Source organism: Protomyctophum parallelum (genome assembly GCF_964188405.1).
Source record: "Protomyctophum parallelum genome assembly, chromosome: 3".
Lineage (NCBI taxonomy): Eukaryota > Metazoa > Chordata > Actinopteri > Myctophiformes > Myctophidae > Protomyctophum > Protomyctophum parallelum.
The window spans coordinates 42,282,945-42,302,379 of NC_139698.1; the positions used below are offsets into that span (position 1 = coordinate 42,282,945).

Genomic DNA, 19,435 nt, shown 5'->3' on the forward strand with positions numbered 1-19,435 from the left:
GTCTGTAATAGTTTCCATCTGTACAAAAAATGGATACAAAATAAAAGATGTTAACTTAATTAGTAATATAGGCTATGTACAGTAATGGAAAAGTTTTGCTATTTGTTATACAAGGATAATAATAATAATAATAATGAGAAAAACACCTGCTTCCCAATCTCATAGCCTAATTGAAAGGAGATTTTCATATTTAGTATAGTATGTGGGAACATTAACAAAGGATATATTTCAATAGGCCTATAAACCTTTGTGTTGTATGGCCTATGGAAACAACTCCAATTGTTAAATCACAGTGATATAGTTTCCTTACTTTAGTTTACTCACACACACACACACACACACACACACACACACACACACACACACACAGTGACACACACACACACACACACACACACACACACACACACACACACACACACACACACACACACACACACACACACACACAAACACACAGTGACACACACACACACACACACACACACACACACACACACACACACACACACACACACACACACACACACACACACACACACACACACACACACACACACACAGAGTAGTATTATTATTAATATTATGAATACAAATAAATCTTACTGTAGCATTTTTTTTTTGCCAGCCAAACTTACTTCTGACTGGGCAAACTTGTGAGTCTTCGAGTCTGATAATCCACTTGTCTGAAAAGCAGTAATTATTTTTCTTTTAAACCAATCCTGTCTTGTGGGTAAACTGAAAAAGTTCTACCCTCCTACAGAAAGAGACGGTCAGATACAACATATATTCCCATGACAACCTATGTACGAGGATTTACACCCCATATCCGGAAAGCCCAGTCGCAATGTGATTGGCTTATTGGTTGGCAAGTGGAGACGAAAATTGCCATGGAAACACATAGGGGGCGCACTAGATGATGATTAGCCTATTATACCTTCTACCTGCCAAGGGACAGCAGATGAAAATGAGCCAAGATGTATGGTACTTTTACAGAAATGTGTATGAATGTGCATTGTGTCTGTAGCTCTAAACTGTATTATAAAAAATATGAAGCAGAACATGTACTGGAAACTGTTATTTATTACTAATTCATAATTATTCGGTTGTGGCTCAGGTGTAGAGTGGCCAGTAGAGGCCCGATGGGGACCGTGAGGTTTCCAGTTCGATCGGGCTCCCCCAGTTAGTGTCGAAGTGTCCTTGAGCAAGATGCTGGACCCCTACTTTCTCCTGATGTGCACCTTGCATGGTTTCCTCCGGTGTAAATGGGTGAATGAAAAGCACAATCTATGTAAAGCGCTTTGGATAAAAGTGCTTTATAAATGCACCATTTAATTTGTGTTGGAATCACCAACCAGCACAAATTACATTTATAAGAAACGATCAAATGAAATGTCCTCATTCAAATCAGGTATGGTGACTTTAATGAAATTAATCAATTTAATTCACCTTTAATGAGTAATTTTATTACTAGTATGAATTACTAGTATGTGACATATCAACTGTCTCAATGACATCTTAATTATTATTATGTTCAATAACAGGTTTCAATTATTTTTTAACAAATAAATAAAATGAAGGTACTTAGGCTGATTATGGAAGGAGGTAGGGCCTGCACACCATTATTTTGGTAAATAACTTAGGCTGATTATGTCAGCGGTGGACGAAGACAGCTGTGTAGTGTGAACCGACGACTTTGAAAGTTGTGCCAGTGTACTGGTCTTGCACTTTTTAGATTAATACAAAATGCACAATATTGTCATTGTTTTATTGATTTTTGTCATACAAAACATACATTAACTGATGTAATATAGGTTGATAGTTAATTTTATGCTGTAATTTTTTTTTATATGATTTAATCAATTATTTGTTTAGTCCTCAACCGTGGTCTCCTGTTGTGGCCAAAGAGGCCATACTGTAACAAATATACACACCATCAGACATTTTCATAATACAACAGGATTAGTACTAGATGCCAGTCAGTGTAGGCACAGAATGCCTTAACCAGATCTTTACCTTAACCACCCCAACTCTGAACTTAACTAAGCTTATTTAATTAAACTATACCAAACACTATCTGATTTGTCAGGGATGCCGTTTATCATTAATCTGTTCCTAGACTTTGTGAGATCTAGCACAAACTATACTACAGACAGGACAAACCCCAATGTTAAGACATTTAGGACACTGTCCAGAAACATTGACCAGATGTATATGTACATTAATTATTATCCATTGTAATGGTTAAAATGAAAATATAGAAGAAAACTAAAATAGAACACATTACTACAGTAAATATAGCGGAATCAAAGGCTTCTCATTGAGGTCCGTCTCCACAAAGTAGAGTGTCATTAATCTTCTTGACAATCTTGGTCAAGTAGTTTCGGGCTGGGGTGATTGAAAACACGATTTCCTCCAACTGATGGATCCTGCAAAAACAATATGGGCAAAGTAAAACATATTTTATCATTACATACACACCTGAGAAGAACCAATTATGGCATTTGTTTGGCATTGTCATTGGCATTGTCCCTGGGGCAATATTCCCAGTCATCTTAATGGCCACACTTACGTGGTGTTTCCAATGGTGCTCCTGAAGTTGTGCACTCGAGGAAGACAGAAGGGATAGCCTGAGGTGAGCTCTATGGTCAGCTCAAACTTGGCAAACGCCTTGAGACTGCTGAACATCAGACGAACCCTGGAAGGAGTAAATTGTTTCATGTGACTTGGCATTAAAAAAAAATATTGGGTTAGATCAGCGGTTAGTTCGACTAAAGGGCACTGAGCCGTGTCATTAAATTGATCTCACCTCATAGTGATAATGCATGAATGAGTTTTTATTAGGGAATGCCAATTAGTTATTAGGCAATGGTTCCAACACAGGGGGTGCATATGTAAAAAATATATTCTAATATTTAGAGCATGAAAGCAATAGTTTGAGCCCTTTGCAGTAAGAATGATCAGTATGTCTTCATTACAAATTAGCCCACTGGTCCCATTTGCAAATGCATCAGTAATACTTCTTACCTTGTGTCCACACAGCTGATGTCCAGCAGATTCAGCCTCTGAGCTCCCCATTTTTTCATCAAGAGAACCTCCTCTCCCAGCAGACGGCAGCGACACACAACCAGGCTCACATTGTGAAGCAGCTGGACATGAAAGCAGAGAAATAATACCTTGGAGTGAACATTTTGCCATGGGATACTTTCACACACACTAAACCTGCCAGAAACCAACAAATACAACCATTAAATACACAAACGTGACAAGTCACAGGCAAGGGTTTTTCTTGATCAATAAAAACTCAAGGATCATTTAAACTACTTGAACCCTAGCGTCTCTATTCTTGCCGGGTAAACATTCAATGAAAATAGCATATCTTCAAGCTCACAACAGGTCACGATACGATGCGGCTATTTCCAGAGATGTTATTTTGAGGGGAAAATGGCACAGACCGAAGTATAGGGTTTAAGTGAAAGAAGCAGGAAAATATTGTAGTGAAATATGTGACCTCTCGTCTTTTATTTACACTTACCGCTGTAACGTAATGACTGGTGGGATACTTTTTCACCCAAGTATTTCCTTCTTCCTCAATGTACTGGGACAGTAGTTTGTGAACAAGGCGGGCGTGACACAGTGACTTTTCATCTAGATTTAAAAAAATGTATAAAGAGCAGAATATATGTCATTTTCCCTGTGTATTCAGGCCCACCCAACCACATTATACATTGCAAATTTGCAATAGGTCAATTAGTCAGGGAGTGATCTAGGTCTGGGCAATATGTCTAGGGTGGCTATAATGTATAATGCAATTGATATATTCAAATGAATATTATTCAATATCAAGAGGATTCATTTAAGGGGGAAATACTTAATCAAAACAAGTCTCTCTCGATTGTTTTGTCTTGTTTGCTAGTCTGATTCTAGTAAAGAGACAAAACATAAAGTTGCATTGTTAAATTGTGTAATTAAGGACATTTACGGAAAACATGACATTATGGAGACATATTGTATCTCATATCAATGGTCCATAAATATCCTGATAGAACTGTTATGTCACTGAGGATCACCCTAGTCTGAAGCCAGCATACCATACTAACATCATTACACAGACAAGAGCAAAAATGTTAATTTAACCACATCATGGACACTAGCACCCCTATCGGTGGCATGACATAATAGGCAAATACTCAGCGAAAATAGGGTGAACACTTGCCGAAACCGAAAGTAGATAAAAACTCACAATGTGTCGTGAGCTTGTATATGGGCCATTGTCCACAAATAGGTTTGGTTAGAGTGTAAAAAGGAGTGGACTAAGAGTGTAAAAATAGACCTTTACAGGTCCAGGGTGGCTCAGACAATGTCATTTGACTTTTAGCTACCAGTACTCCTCACCATCCAGTTGAAGCTTCAAAGTGATGTCCGATATATTCATCTCACAAGCATCAGTATAGTCTCCTTAGAAACAAATCAGAAAAGAGTTCAGCAATGACACAAATACTGTTCTTCTGCTGACAATAGTGTTTTAAGTCAGATATCTCACCATGATGCTCCTCAAACACCACCTCTAGATACATGGTGTTGTGCAGAAATGTATACACTGCATGGTTTTCGGTCTTCTCCTTAAGCTTCCATTCATTCAGCCTGCAGTGAAGAAATTACAAAATATAAAATCACATGCTTTATGGACATCAAAAGTATCTTATATTCTTTGTACATGTACTTTTATATAATGATGTTGTATTCATTTGGCAGCACATGACTGAATACGTGCCTTGACCAAAATGTTGCCAATTAAAAGTATTCTTTACTGAGAAACTGAGAAAATGCAGACAATACGCAGGTGATCTTGATACATTACTGCAGGGGTTTTCAACTGATTGTGAACCAGGGACCACCACCTTTACTAAGAACCAACCTGGGGACCACTGTTGCAATGGGATATGGGATATGATTCATACTCCTATTTTACCGCTGTTTCGGCTCGTCAGAAATTTTCAGTAGCACCGAAGAGCCGACTTTAGGACGTTACCCCCCCCCCCCCCCCCGCTCCCCCCGAACCTCAAATGACGTCACATTGTAGGCTCTACAGAGCCGAACCGACTTTTATTCGGCTCTAAAATAGGAGTATGAATCGGCCCTAACACTATGGAATGCATCCCATGTATACTGTTTCTCAAACGATGGTCCACGGACTTAAGGCGTGCCTTAACCTTTATCCCTAAACCTTTTTGCCATATTTTACTAAAAAGATTTTAAAATTGTTCAACTAGCCGATCTACATCCACACATTATGATCTTGTAGATCGGCTATTTGAACTATTTTAATAATAGTAATTATAGAAATAGTATTATATAGTAAAAATGGCAAATATGTGCAAGATATAGCACATGATGGGCACATTTCCTAATAATGATGACTCAATCAGGCAAGCTGGTACACTTCACCCGTCTTGAGATTCTAACTGCCTTTTCTGTGGAATTTCTTAACATTGACGCACTTCGCAAAGTGAAGATTTTGTATTTTCTGTATTTTCTTTTTAAAATACAAAATCTTCACTTTGCTACATTACTAAATGCATGGTCAGGGACCACGTGCAATACCTTCACGGACCACCAGTGGTCCACGGACCACCTGTTGAAAACCCCTGCATTACTGGATAACACCTGAAAGTAATTATGCAGTTGCACTTGTTATGAGGAACCTATATTGCCACAAATTATTTGAACACTGACATGTCCAATGTTGTGATGTAGTTCTGAGGATCACGAGTCTCAGCTCTGAGCCTGTCCAGTTTGTCCACATTCTGTTTCTTCTGAATCTCCAGTTCATACATTTGTCTGTGGTAGAAGCAAAACAAAACACACATTCTTCTGCATCATTGTATTGACTTTGCTGAATATTAATTTTAGGTGACTGATCATGAAGGAGGCTGATTTTGTTTACGCTATGGCAGGTTCAACTTACCTTTCGTTATCAGCCGTCTCCCTTGTGACTCTCTCCAATCCTGTGGTGAAATGACTTATTAATATCTGACTGGCAGCTTTACAATGTACCGGTAGTTAATCTAGAGTTAAATTTTGCACAAGGTGACTTTCAATGTCATACTTAGTAACGCTGTGTACTTGGAGTACTGATACAGAGTTCCATACATTTGATTAGACAAAAACATTCATGTTGAAAAGCTTAATACTATCCAACTTTACCATGTTGCCTTGACTTCAATGTTGGTTCAGTGGTATTTAAATCGTTCCCTTCAACTGCAGCAAGTTCTAGGGTGAAATGAATGGGAAAAAGTAATGCTATTCACAACATTTAAAAGAACACATGCCAGTACGATATTTGTCCATCTAAAGTGTGAATATACCCGTTTGTAATTCATTGATACAGTTGTCCAGGCTTTTAAGCATCTCATCTACTGCTTCAACTCTTCCTTTCAACTTCTGCTGCTCCTCCTGAGAAGATTGGAAAGGTCACAAATAGACAGGTAATAGAGCATGCACCTCTACTCTAGCCCAGGTGCTGGACAAAAGGCAGTACAAGAGGAAGAATAGAGTCCACAACACTGGTAGAAAACTCAGCTCCACTGGTTTATTAATTCAACATTTCGATCACTGGGATCTTCTTCAGTTAATGTCACAAATAGGCCTACTAAAAAACAACTAAAATTATATCGTTATTCAATGGCTCTTACCAGATAGGCTCGGTGAAGATTTGAGTACAAGGCTTCTTTCATTTCATGTGCATGAACCTTGGCTCTCCTTCTGAACAATTTGCTTTTCTCTTTCAATTTAGCACCAAAACATTTCAGCTGAGGACAGTAAAAAGTGAGGATTAGGAGAAAAATACATACAAATATTTATTTCTAAAAAAGGCCCTTGGATTGGTTTAAATGCACAGTCACGTGCACAACAGTTACAAGGTGAAGTACCGTGATATTTCACTTTGGTATAACATTTTCAGTCATGCTTCCTACGATTGCTTATGTTCTGGATCCGGAATCACTTTTCAAGAGATAGTTTAACCGTCAATCTACAGGATGTATTCAATAGGCCCATCACAATTATTACATAATCGCCTGATATAAAATGATTACGTATGTACAGGTATTTTGTCCATTACAATATAAAATAAAATTATTAGTACTGGTCATTGTCAGTTATTTCTTTGTAAATTATTGAAGTCATTTGTTTGTCATATCTGCCGGATGCAACTTTTGTTTACAAAGCCTAAAAGGCAAATAGTAATGTAAATTTGATTCATATTATATTCAAACGCCAAATATTTGTATGACAATGAATCGTCAACTTAATTGCATGATTGTGACAGCCCTACACCACTGCATTATGACTTCGAAAAAACAGTGTACCAATGTGAAATTAATAACACAATGCATGTGTCATACCTCTTTCTCTGAGAGGTCTCTCACTGCTTCCCAAAGAGGTCTGTTGACACTCTTTACAAGAACCTCTTGGTCTTTCATCCGAACCTTCAATCTGGGAAGAACAGTCATGTTTTTTCTTTTTTAGACATCCTGAACAAGCTTTTGAGTACAAATACAATTTGTGAGTTGCCAGAAATCTAAACAGGAAGAACCAACATAAAAACAAGAAAATCCATCGGTTATGGCAGCAGAAATATGGAATGGAATAGTTGTGATAATGACCAAAAAAGTTTAAATATAGTTGATAAATATAAAACATTATTATAAAACTCTTATAATGCATCATCTCCACCATATGATTCTACCAAATGTATTCCTTTGTTTGCCTGTTGTATCAAAGTTTTGTTGTTCGTTTTGTTATTACTTGTATATTAGTATAATATAAGCCTTTTCGGTCCAAACATGTTCTGTAAAGTTTGCTGTAATTAATCCTGTATTCATGATTTAAGACTGAAATAGACAATTCATTCAATAAGACATTTTCACTTTGGGATTCTATAAGTCTGCAAATTGCATCCACAAAACAAAAACACCATTTGACCATATAAAAAATTTGAAAAACCTGACATAAAAACCGATACAGTCCGAGTATCGGTCATTCTTACCAAGCAGCTGTCCAACTGCCAGAAATATTGAAGATCTATACGTCGACAAAATATTCCACACTATATACATAGCCTACAGTATATCCTGTGTGTGCAAGCAAAAAGAAAAACTCAAATAATTATGTACTTCAAAATAAAAAATATTACCCCTCCATTATATCGGCAAGGTGTTGGTAGTCTCTCTCATATATTCTCTGTTTTGGACGGTTGATATGAAGGTCTCTGAGCAGATCCTCTGGTTTGTGATCCACATCAAATGCAAGCTACAGAAATAAAATCAAATGACTACACCAGCCTTGCAATTATACATATTTTTCCATTGTACAAGTCTTATAATTTAATCATTATAGGATTGTGAAAATCACCATACTTTTGCAGGAAGAACACTCTGGCGAGAGTTATAGAAGACAAAGTCAACACTGAAGCATTTGAAGAACTCTAAAATGGTTATGTTTCCATCATCCAGTTTCTGTAACAAAAACATATAATTACTGCAAAATAGTTTTGTGTGCTTTTTAACCCCTTTTCTCCGCAATTTTTAGATGTTATGCCAATTGATTCCTCCCCACACTCATTTATGTGTTGTTACTTCTGTTGTATCCTACTGACTCTCACCTACCAGTGAGGAGCCCCCACTGGGAGGACGTAGGCGTAGAGCCTTTGCTTAGTCCTACTCCTCACAGGTGACCAGTCATCACCCTACCCTACACGCCAGCGGCTTCCTTCCCCAGAACACGGCTTAGTGTGTAGAGACTATAGACCAGGGTTCCCCAATTCATTTTCCTCAAGGGCCATATTTTGACTAGGGTACCAGGCTGGGGGCCGAGTCGGCACGCGCAAGGTCGAGGTCTTGCCCTGAAAATACATTTTCAGGGCAAGACCCCATTTGAAAAGGACCCCCAGTTTGACATGCAGAGGCTACTGACCCCCATTTAATGCCATTTATATCTGGTACCCCGCAGATGGCCCGCGGGCCGCTAATTGGGGAACCCTGCTGTAGACGCTCGACAAAGCTGGATGGACCACGGTGGATTCAAACCCACGACCTCTGCGGTGGTGGGCAGGCATTTTACCAATGTGCCACCCTAGCACCGCCCAAAAAAGTACCGGTATCTAAATAACATTTATTTGAAACAATTGCCTCTTTTAAAGGAAAGTTGCAAACATATGTTACCTTATGTATATTACTTATCCAGTCAGTAACATCTTCAAGTTGGGATTCAAGCAGGCTTGGTTTGAAACCTAAAAAGAAAAATAGACAGAAGGAACAAAAAGGTAGTACAGAGTAGTACATTGTATTAAAGGACAACATGCAGTTGAGTATGTCAACAAAGAAAACTCAGCAAATTACAACTAATACGCATTTACTTGATGAACTTACTGGACTCAAGTGTAGCTTCACATCTAAGACTGGTTGTGTTGCTACTGTTTGAAGAATCTATAGGCTGTGTAATGACACTCGAAGATGCAGTTAGGTTACTGTCACACACAACAGGTAATGGTCGCTGTAGTGAAGGAAAAAGGAAAAAAAACACATACATTATTTGTTTTGTCCACAAGGAAAAACTATCTGAAATCTCAAAGTGAACCCCACACAGTACACACACACACACACACACACACACACACACACATTTAACTTACTATCTCTTGGATGCTGTCAATCAATGGTCTCCTTCTCTTGTCATCTTCATCAGTATCTTTGCGATAATGATCCGGCAGGGATCTCTTCTTGCCTTGACTGATGTTGGGGACACACTCTTCAAAAATGTTAAAGTCCAAATCAATGTCCATGTTGCATCCTAGTTGGTTTTCATTGGTCCCCTGGGGAGCTTTAACCTCCAGTGATTCTGACGAATCTTCGCTTTGACAGTTCGGCATAACTTCATCATGAATGTCACCATACTGTTCTTGCATCAGCATGTTGCCACTCAGCTCATGGCTGTCATTCGTGGTTGTAGATCTGGCTTGTTTCATATTGGACAATTCCACCACGTTTGTTTCCGATAGCTTATTTCTCTGTGGAAGTTTGGGCATGAAGCAGCCCATTGACAGTCTGGATGTGAGCCGTTTACTCTTCAAGTTGAAAGGAGTCATTACAGGGGCCCGTTTCTCTGGAGTAGAATGTTCCCCGTCAGTCTGTGCCACTTCAGAATCAGGTTCCACAACAGGCAGAGATATGGCTTTTGTGGCTTTTGGAGCCAATGCCTGCTCCAATTGAGATGCAGGTACAGTGCAGCTGTCCATGGTGACCTTTGTATTGGCCTCATTTATGTTTTGGCTTATACGCCTTAACTTTGACTGGAGGTGTGTTAAACGTTTGGTCTTAGCATCCATCGGTGCATCCAACTGTTCACTTTGCATATCTGACAAATGTGTTGCTACACCCAGTGCTTGGGTGCTGTGTCTGTCTCTTGTCAGGTCCTCTGGCGCACTTGTCTGAGGGATGTCAAGGTTACCGCTTTTCTTAGTCGCTTCTGCAGTGCACACATATTTTGATTCAGTAGCAACATTATGGCTTGACATAACCAGCTCAACAGAATCAGGTGAAATGTCATGACTAGGGCCTTGGTTCCCAAATTGATCAATCATTTCAACATATTTCACTTGATTAGCAGGAGGAAGCTGCTTCCCCATTCTTGTGGTCTCAGCACCAATAGCAATTGTCTGACTTCTTGTTAGCTCCATATCATCCAAATTTAAAGTGTGGCCCGTCTTAGTTTCTTCCACATTTATGCTCACCATTCTGTGTTCCTCAACTGCAGTTGTGTTACTTTGGGGTAAATGACAAGCATTTTCTATGACTTGACCTTCTGAAAGGCATTGGTTATTTGACTGTAATCCTCTTGTGCCCACACCCATGGTGTCAAGATTTTTTTCTTCAATGACCCTAGTTTGACACATTGTGAATTCCATGGTATCAGACTCAGCTTTTGATCTATTCAATGTCTCCATTTCATGAGATGTTTTGGGAAACGAGCTGTACAAGGGTTTATCTGACCGTGCCATTTGTGAGCCACTCATCCGAGTAATATGTTTAATGGAAACAGTTAAAGGTTTAGTCATGTCCATGCCACACCCATTGTCAGCTGGCTGCGAAGTTGTCATAAAGGCTAGACTCTTTCGCTTTTTGATATGAAAAGGGCTGACATGGAGGACTTCGGCGTTAATGGCAACTGTCTTGCTTCTTGTCACGTCCATGTCATCAGATTCCAAAGTAATGGGCCATGTACCTTCTCCCTGACATATACTCTCAAATGCACTCTTATCTTTTAAGATTTTGAGAACTTTTCCATTTGACTCCAGTGTGCTGACTGATCCCCCAGTGCAAGCATCAAAATGTTTTTCTTCAATGGTAGAAACAGTTAATGTCTTAGACATGTCCATGCCACACTCGGAGGCATCGTCATCTTTGTGGGAAGCTGTCCTGATAGTTAAACCCTTTTGCTTTTTAATCGGATGAGGATTGGCTGCGTACAGGCTTTTGGCATCGATGGCAACTGTCTGGCTTCTTGTTATTTCCATGTCATCAGCAACAGAAGCAGTGTTCTGTGGAACTTCCACTTGAAATTCCATTCTATGGTTACCTTTGAAATCCTTTGAAAATACTTTTTCATTTGACTCCAAAGTGCTGACTGGTCCTCCAATACCAACACTCACCAATGGCTTTACCAAATCAAAATTATTTGCTTCAATGACGCTAGTCTGACACATTGTGAACTCCATGTCCCCAGAATCTTGTTTCTTTACATCCAATGTCTCCATGGCATTAAATGTTTTTGGAAACAAAAGGTTCAAAGGTTTGTGTGACATCATTGAGCCACTTGACTGTGTAATATGATCAATGGAAACAGTAAAAGCTTTTGTCATGTCCATGCCACACTCATTAGAGGCATAATTTGCTGTTTGGGAAGTTGTCATAAAGGCCAGACTTTTTCGCTTTTTCATGTGCAAAGGATTGACCGTGTGGATGGTTTTGGCATCAATGGCAACTGTCTGACTTTTTGTCATGTCCATGTCATCAGGTTCAGAAGTCATGTTCTGTGTACCGTCTCTCTGACATAGCATTGTAGCATTGACCATGTGGAGGGTTTTGGCATTAATGGCAACTGTCTGACTTCTTGTCATGTCCATGTCATCAGGTTCAGAAGTCATGTTCTGTGTACCGTCTCTCTGACATAGCATTGTAGCATTGGCCATGTGGAGGGTTTTGGCATCAATGGCAACTGTCTGACTTCTTGTCATGTCCATGTCATCAGGTTCAGAAGTCATGTTCTGTGTACCGTCTCTCTGACATAGCAATGTAGCATTGGCCATGTGGAGGGTTTTGGCATCAATGGCAACTGTCTGACTTCTTGTCATGTCCATTTCAGCAGCTTCAGAAGTAATGTTCTGTGCTCCTTCTCTCTGACATTGCAATGTATCAGTATCATTGTCCTCTTTTGAAAAGAAATGTCTAGTTGACTCCAGTGTTCGAACTGGTCCCCCAGCACCAACTCTCAATGAGGGCTTTGTGATATTACACTCTGTGTTGTCAGACTCAAAGACATTGCAATCTTTGTTGGAAGCAGTCATGGGCATACTCCATTGCTTTTTGCTCTGTAAGAGAGGAATTGCATCAACAGTTTTGGCATCAATGGCAACGGTTTGGCTTCTTGTTATGTCCATATCATCAGATTCAACAATAATGTGCCTTGTATCTTCTATTCCATTGCCATGTTTTGAAACACTTGAGGGTGTTGGCCTAGTTTGACACTTTGTTAACGTCATGTAATCAGACTCACCTCCAAAGACATTGCTGTCTAAGGTGGAAGCATTCAGACTCTCTCTCTTTTTGTTCTGTAAAGGATTGATCATGTAGAGGCTTTTGGCATCAATAGCAACTGTCTGGCTTCTTGTCATGTCCATGGCATCAGATTCAGGCATATTGTACATTGTAGCTTCTCTTTCTCTTCCCTGGCACAAGGTATGATGTGCCTTGTCAAAACTATGAGAGATCATTTTGGGAGACACATGAGCCAAACTCAGACCAGATCTGCTCCTCGACTTATTTTGAGATGGAGCAGTCATGGATAATTTGGACTCAATGCCAACCGTTTGGTACTTGGTGAGTTCCATGTCATCAAGGTTAGATGATGTATATGCTTGCACTTCAACGCCCATCTGTGTTGGCATGAGACAGTCAGACGACTGGTATGTATCTTGTGTGGGAAACAGATATTTCAGAGGGTCATTAGTACACGTGCTTCCTACAATGTTGCCTGGATGGAAAACACTGTTGTATGATTTTTCACTTTTCCTGCTTTTGACTTGTGGCATTTCCATCATGGTTGACGAAGTTGGAGTCTGATTCTCCTTATCCGCAACTGATCTTCGCGCTTTGAGCCGAGCAAGGAAGGGAAGTAGATCGACAATTTCATCTTGAGTCGGATCTTCTTGCAGGGATGGTGCAGCATTGTGCATGACTTTGGTCAGAGGATCAGCCCTAGCAAGGACGTTTTCTGGAGACAATCCATGGGCTGACGAGGATATTTTTACAGGAAGTGGAGTCACAGCCTCTTTATTGTCAAAGGAGAAAGTAAAATCCATACTTGCACAAGTTGGCAGACTTTTGAAGTTAAGTTCAGCTTGTGATTCCAAATCATTAGCAATGATTATAGTGTGACTTTGTGTCACATCCATATATTCAGAATCAGCATCATCCCCGTCAAACATCACTGTTCTCTCTCCATAGTTGGCTTGGGTATCATGGTGGACCCAGGACATCTCCTGAGGAAGACATTGACTCAGCAAGTGTTTGTGCTCATGTCATTGTACAGTACATACTACACTGTATTTTATGTTATGTTCATTCATCCATGGCAGGAAACAGGTATAACTCACCTTGTTTCTTTGTTGAGCTGCATGTAGAGGAGCATTCAACAAGGTTTCCATATCTACATTAGAGAAAGCAATTTAAATATCATGCAGGCTTTACAAGCAATAATGAAAAAGTATGCAAATAGAAACACATTTACCAGTGACTGGTTGAGCTCCTTCATCAGCGATCCCCATCTGGACCCTTTAGGTAAAATTCAAACAAATTAAATAATTATAAATAATCTTAATGGAGACCAGCAAGATTTAGCTTAACTGGTCAGTTAATCAATCTGAAATGTAGAAAATAATGACTTACCTCTTAACAGAGTTACCTGCTGATGTGGGGAAAAGATTTGAGATTGTTTTTAATGTGTAAAGTGTAAAGTGATGTGCAGATGAGCTAGTTTTTCAGCTACACCACTACTATCACTAAAAATCAAACAAGACACAGTCTATTTTCGCTATTCGTCATAAGCAGATATACTGTAGGGCTTAAGTGACAAGGGTTTTCATAACCATAACCAAAACAATAGATTTTGCAGCATTTACTAAAATGTACAGTTCCTCTCACTATTACTGTTGAATCAAAAGCTTTCCATAGACCAGAGGACTTTTCACGTGACATGGCCATGGAACTGACAAGGACAATTTCTCAATGTGATTAAAAAAGAAAGAAAAAGAAAAGCCTTCACTTGAATCACTTCACAGAATAGGTTTAAAATCAGTAAAACATTCTTACTTGTCGATAGGGTCTGTAGGGGAGTACGGACAGGGGATCCATGTTCAGGATCCCTGCATATTCAAAAGGAAAATATTTGTCAACATTTCAAGAATGTCTTGATGAAAACAAAATATATATATATATATATTATTTTTCCCCCTAGGATCTCACTTTGAAAACAGAAGAACATTATTGGCACTGGCAGGGGCAAAACTGACTCTTCTTGATATCCTTTTTTCCACAGATTTGGCAATCTCCACCTTTAAGTAAAGAAGAAGAAAAGGGAATAAACTATGTGCTCGCATTTGATAAAGGGTTTATATGGAATGTGTGATATGCTGCCTGGAGTCAGTCAAAAAAATTAATATGAGAATAGTCTTGTTATGACTGTATTGACGAAGATCCAGTGATAGAAATCGATTGCAACAGAGGCCAAAATATAATAAACATAATATAATTTACCTGGAGTTCCACTTTTTCTGGGTCAGAAGGTTTGCCAGAGCCCCGCGGTGCTTTTAAAATCTGAAAAGAATGATTAGCCCATTATAAGTCTTGTCAGTCTTGTCATTAGCAGTGAGACCACTGAAATGCCAACATCAACATGGTGCACTGACCGATGAAAGGCGTCGTCCTTTGGAAGATCTGACCCTTTCACTGTAAAATAAGAGGAAACAACAGTCTTATCTGATCAGCTCAGCGATGGGTGCGTAGACAGGGATCAGACGTATAGAATAAAATAAAATTATAAAATAAACATTTTCTACACTTACACAATAGGAAAACTTTATTTAAGATTTAAGCAACGTATCGGTCAGTAGACCTTCAGGCATCTTGTCTTGGTCAATAAACCTTCTATAAGTAGGGGTGGACGATGAGGAAAAATATATATAACAAAAAAGAATTCAAGCAGTATCACGATACATGATATTATCACAATATTATTTTCATGCGGTAACTAGGGTTTAGGGTTAATACAGAGTTATTACCGAGTCCCGCTACCGAGTTCCCTAACACTGAGCGTAAAGTTAATAAAGTGTAAAAATGGCCAATATGTGTGTTCTCTTATTACTGTGGGAGAGTGCAATCATCCAATCCACTAAACAACTCATAGCAAAGGGTTGAATACCAACCACTTTGGCAAAAGATAAATTAGGTCCTACTCACACGTTTAGCTGTGTTGCTCATTCCACAAACAACCGATCCTTACAATCTATACCTCGTTGTAAAGATGACTAATCATCGATTAAAATGATATAAAATACAATACCAAATTACCAATTGGTATTATTAAAGATTAAAGTTGAGACATAATGGACCAACGTTAAGTTTCCAATTTTTTGTTGCTGAGTTTATGTCTATGGGAACGCATACTGAGTGACAGAATAGTCCCTATCTGATTGCATTAAATGATGTTAGACGACGTTTGTGCCACTTGATTTTCCCCACACTTTATGCATACGCATACGCTCTATTGCTTAAATAAAGTTGTCCCTATTGTGTAATAAGTGTAGACCGTAGACGGTGTGCGGCTAATTTTATTCTATAGGACAAATTGTATTCAGGTGGTATAGCCAAACAGCTAATTGCCATTTCATGCAAAAGTTTTTAGCCCTGATGAAGGCAGCATGGGCTGCTGAAATTGTGGTTTTGTGAATCAAATGCTGATGTTTACCAATTGTATAACATTGGGGACATTTACCCACCAAATAAGGTTAAATACAAAATGATGCAACAAACTGTGAGAAAACTTAGGAAATATAATAAATATATATATAAATACTATACAATTACATTAAATGCTTGAATAGTCACAATGATGAGATGTAAGAAAGGAAAAAGAAAACGAGGCAGGCTAAAAGATTTCCATGATGAAACAGACACTTTGGTTTTACATTTTGACCTTTACAGCTGCACTGTAACTTAACCCTGATCTGAACTCAGTTTCTTTTTTATATTAAGTTATATTGTATTAACATACTACATAGTCTACCATAAAGATTGGACAAACTTAAAATGTATTCATTAAAAAGCTATAGTGCCACCCAGCTAATTTAGCAAAACTGCATGGTTGATATTAATGAAGTTATGTAGACTTTGTGCAATTTGTGTGTATATCAAATACTTGTTTAACCAAAGAATAATTAATAATAATAATAACAACCCTGTCACTCACTCATTCCCTGCAGCATCAAGTGGCTCCATGTTCAGCTGTGGGTGGGAAACAATCCTAGTTATAGTAGGCCTACAGCCAAGAAGCAAAAACACCAGATATGTGATATCAAGCGTAATTGAAAGTTGAGCTTGAATACAAGATAAGTATAGCACAGCCCCTTACGTTACAGTACCCTCGCGTTTACTTTTTCTGTATTTGGGACGTCCCAAATACAGAAAAGGTAAACAATGGTCCCGAAAGCATATTTGGCAGTGAATATAGTTTGTTGGATTCTTTTTTCATAATCTAAACGTCAAAACACTCGAGCAGAATAGCAGAATAGCAGAATAATGACTAGCCCTGGTCCAGTGCTTAGTGCTTACAGCGAGTCTCTCTCTGACTCGCTGTAAGCACTGGACCAGGGCTAATGACGAGACTACGTAATGAAATGCAATGCACGTATTACATTAGCCCTGGAACATGACTGCCATGATAATTAATACGAGGGTCATGTTTACAGGGCTAGTATTACATATGTTTAATAGCCAGCTTAGCCTAGGTCAAGGACTTTCAAATGTTTCTAGGTCAAGGACTTTCAAATGTTTCTATTTGACTCTCCATGGTCTAATATACAATATGCAAGGTACATACGCATGTTAAATAATTTTAAGTAAATGTAATTATAATAAAATTCAACTGCTCAAGTAGCAAATACATCTTGCTAACGGCTAACGTTAGGTAGCATATAACATCGTGATCAAAAATACAACCACCAAAACTCAAGTACACATACCTCGTAGCTGTTGTAAATGTGGACACGTTGAAGCCACCACTTCTTTCTCTATATTATTTTGAAAACTTGTTTTGTTTTCATGTTGTTTTGTAGGAGCTCGGCCGTTTCGAAAGGATTCCGTTTTTTGAATTTTCCGCCTCTACACGACAGTGACGTCACATCCATGTTCCACAGTCCACACATGCGCACTTTTCTTCTTCTTTGGCTGAAACCATATGCAAATGACGGATGCATTATTTTATTTATTTATTTTTATATTTATTTAGTTATTACAAACCTTGGCCCTACATGTGTTTTGTGCTGTAATGTTGCACTGAAATTGATGACCTATAGTCCTATACAATTCTGTGGCTCCGGATAATGGCAAAAAGAGTGACGTTAAAAGATAAAACACAATAATAACCAATGGTGATTGAAAATCATCAGGAGATGAACGATACAGAATTTGGTAGGTTACACATTTCGGTTTAAAATTAACATCAGCTTAGCGCCGCATCTTCTCAACTTCTCATACATGTCTGTAAGTTTATGTTTTTACTTAATAAATGTTTATACTTTATTAACAGTTTCAGTTTGCAGAGCGTACAGGAAAGTAAAGTGTGGACGTTCTGGTGTGAAATGGCACGTCGAGGGACGGACTGACTTTAGGCTGTCTTTTTACTGGGGCCAGTTTCGACTTGCAGCCACCTCAGTAAGTGCTATTTGAGAGCGGTTTTGAACTAGGAGAGTGCATGATTCCCTTCCCATTCCTTTACGACTGTTGGTAGGTGTTCCAAAAAAAATTGTGGCATAGGAGGAGAACCAATTTAACCCCTGGTTTGAGCCAAATCTGGGTTGAACGTGATTAGTGTAGCTCTCTTTGGTGTTGTGCTGTGGTAGTGGACAGCATTGACGTTTTGGATTGGAAGACAGGGCTGTCTTTGAGCATAGCAGGGGTAAGGTGAGTTGTTTCCTCCATGGAAAGCCTGGTGACATGAGGTTAGGTGAGTTGTTGTAAGGCCAAACAGTATTCCTGACCGAGTTTGTTTTGGGAGGTCTGACTGGAGCCTTGTTCTTAGGACCTTTGTAGTGTGCATGTGTAGACCACAGATGGGCCTAAATACATTTTCAGGTCTGTCTGGGTGTACTTAAAAGTGTTTAAAAAAATACTTATCCTTAATCCTCCCTAGTAGTTGTGCCTTTAATTCCTTACCAACACTTGAATCACAAATCCATAGAACTAGACAATTTTATCAGCTGTGTAAGCCACCAAATGACACCTCTTAAAAATAAAATATTTATTGAATGTCAAATAAAAGAAAACATATTTAGCAAAACCCCACTTGTGTGTAATGCTCTGTTTTGCCCTTGTTTGTGCAGATTGTGCACAACCATGCAGTCTATCCCAGACATGGACTACATAAGCAGTGCTGCAGTGCAACTCTGCAAGGGGACAAGAATCAGCTTTCATGGGTGCCAACATCCTAATGAGGAACTACAGAAAAACCAGAGACACACACAGGTAGGAGATATAGAACCAGAGACACGGGTTGGAGATAAAACTGTGATTGAGCAGTTATTTGGTGCAAACTTTAGATGGCACAAAGACATAGCTACTGTTTATGCTACGGGATTTAATGTGATGACATACCATAAATATGGTAGACTAGGCCTAATACATGCCGCTTGTATTTTGCATTTTCTCAAGAAGGCCCTATACAACTATTATGTGACCTGGCTGCAATTACATGTATTTCCCCCCAAAATGTCACAAAATGTGCTGTTGACCATAACATTGCACATTTACATTTAGTCATATGACTAGCACAATGGATTGTTTGCAAGTTAGTCATTCTAACATTCTAATATGAATGTCATGCA

The 19,435-nt window shown here is 38.9% G+C and overlaps 1 protein-coding gene across 1 annotated transcript; it reads right to left on the minus strand.

Annotated features, from left to right (window-relative positions):
* Nucleotides 1-1,827: 1,827 nt before the first annotated feature.
* Nucleotides 1,828-17,702, minus strand: knl1 (kinetochore scaffold 1). The gene is made up of 26 exons (XM_083762158.1): nt 17,576-17,702; nt 16,804-16,838; nt 15,245-15,284; nt 15,093-15,152; nt 14,802-14,890; nt 14,649-14,701; nt 14,226-14,241; nt 14,068-14,111; nt 13,934-13,986; nt 9,695-13,819; nt 9,432-9,555; nt 9,225-9,292; nt 8,421-8,519; nt 8,198-8,313; nt 7,407-7,497; nt 6,696-6,812; nt 6,369-6,456; nt 6,208-6,273; nt 5,969-6,008; nt 5,737-5,841; nt 4,544-4,644; nt 4,396-4,458; nt 3,536-3,648; nt 3,028-3,149; nt 2,573-2,698; nt 1,828-2,429 (listed from the first exon to the last, which is right to left on the minus strand). Exons 2-26 carry the CDS (start codon nt 16,830-16,832, stop codon nt 2,318-2,320), a joined length of 6,060 nt encoding a protein of 2,019 aa, XP_083618284.1. The 5' UTR covers nt 16,833-16,838; nt 17,576-17,702; the 3' UTR covers nt 1,828-2,317.
* Nucleotides 17,703-19,435: the final 1,733 nt, after the last annotated feature.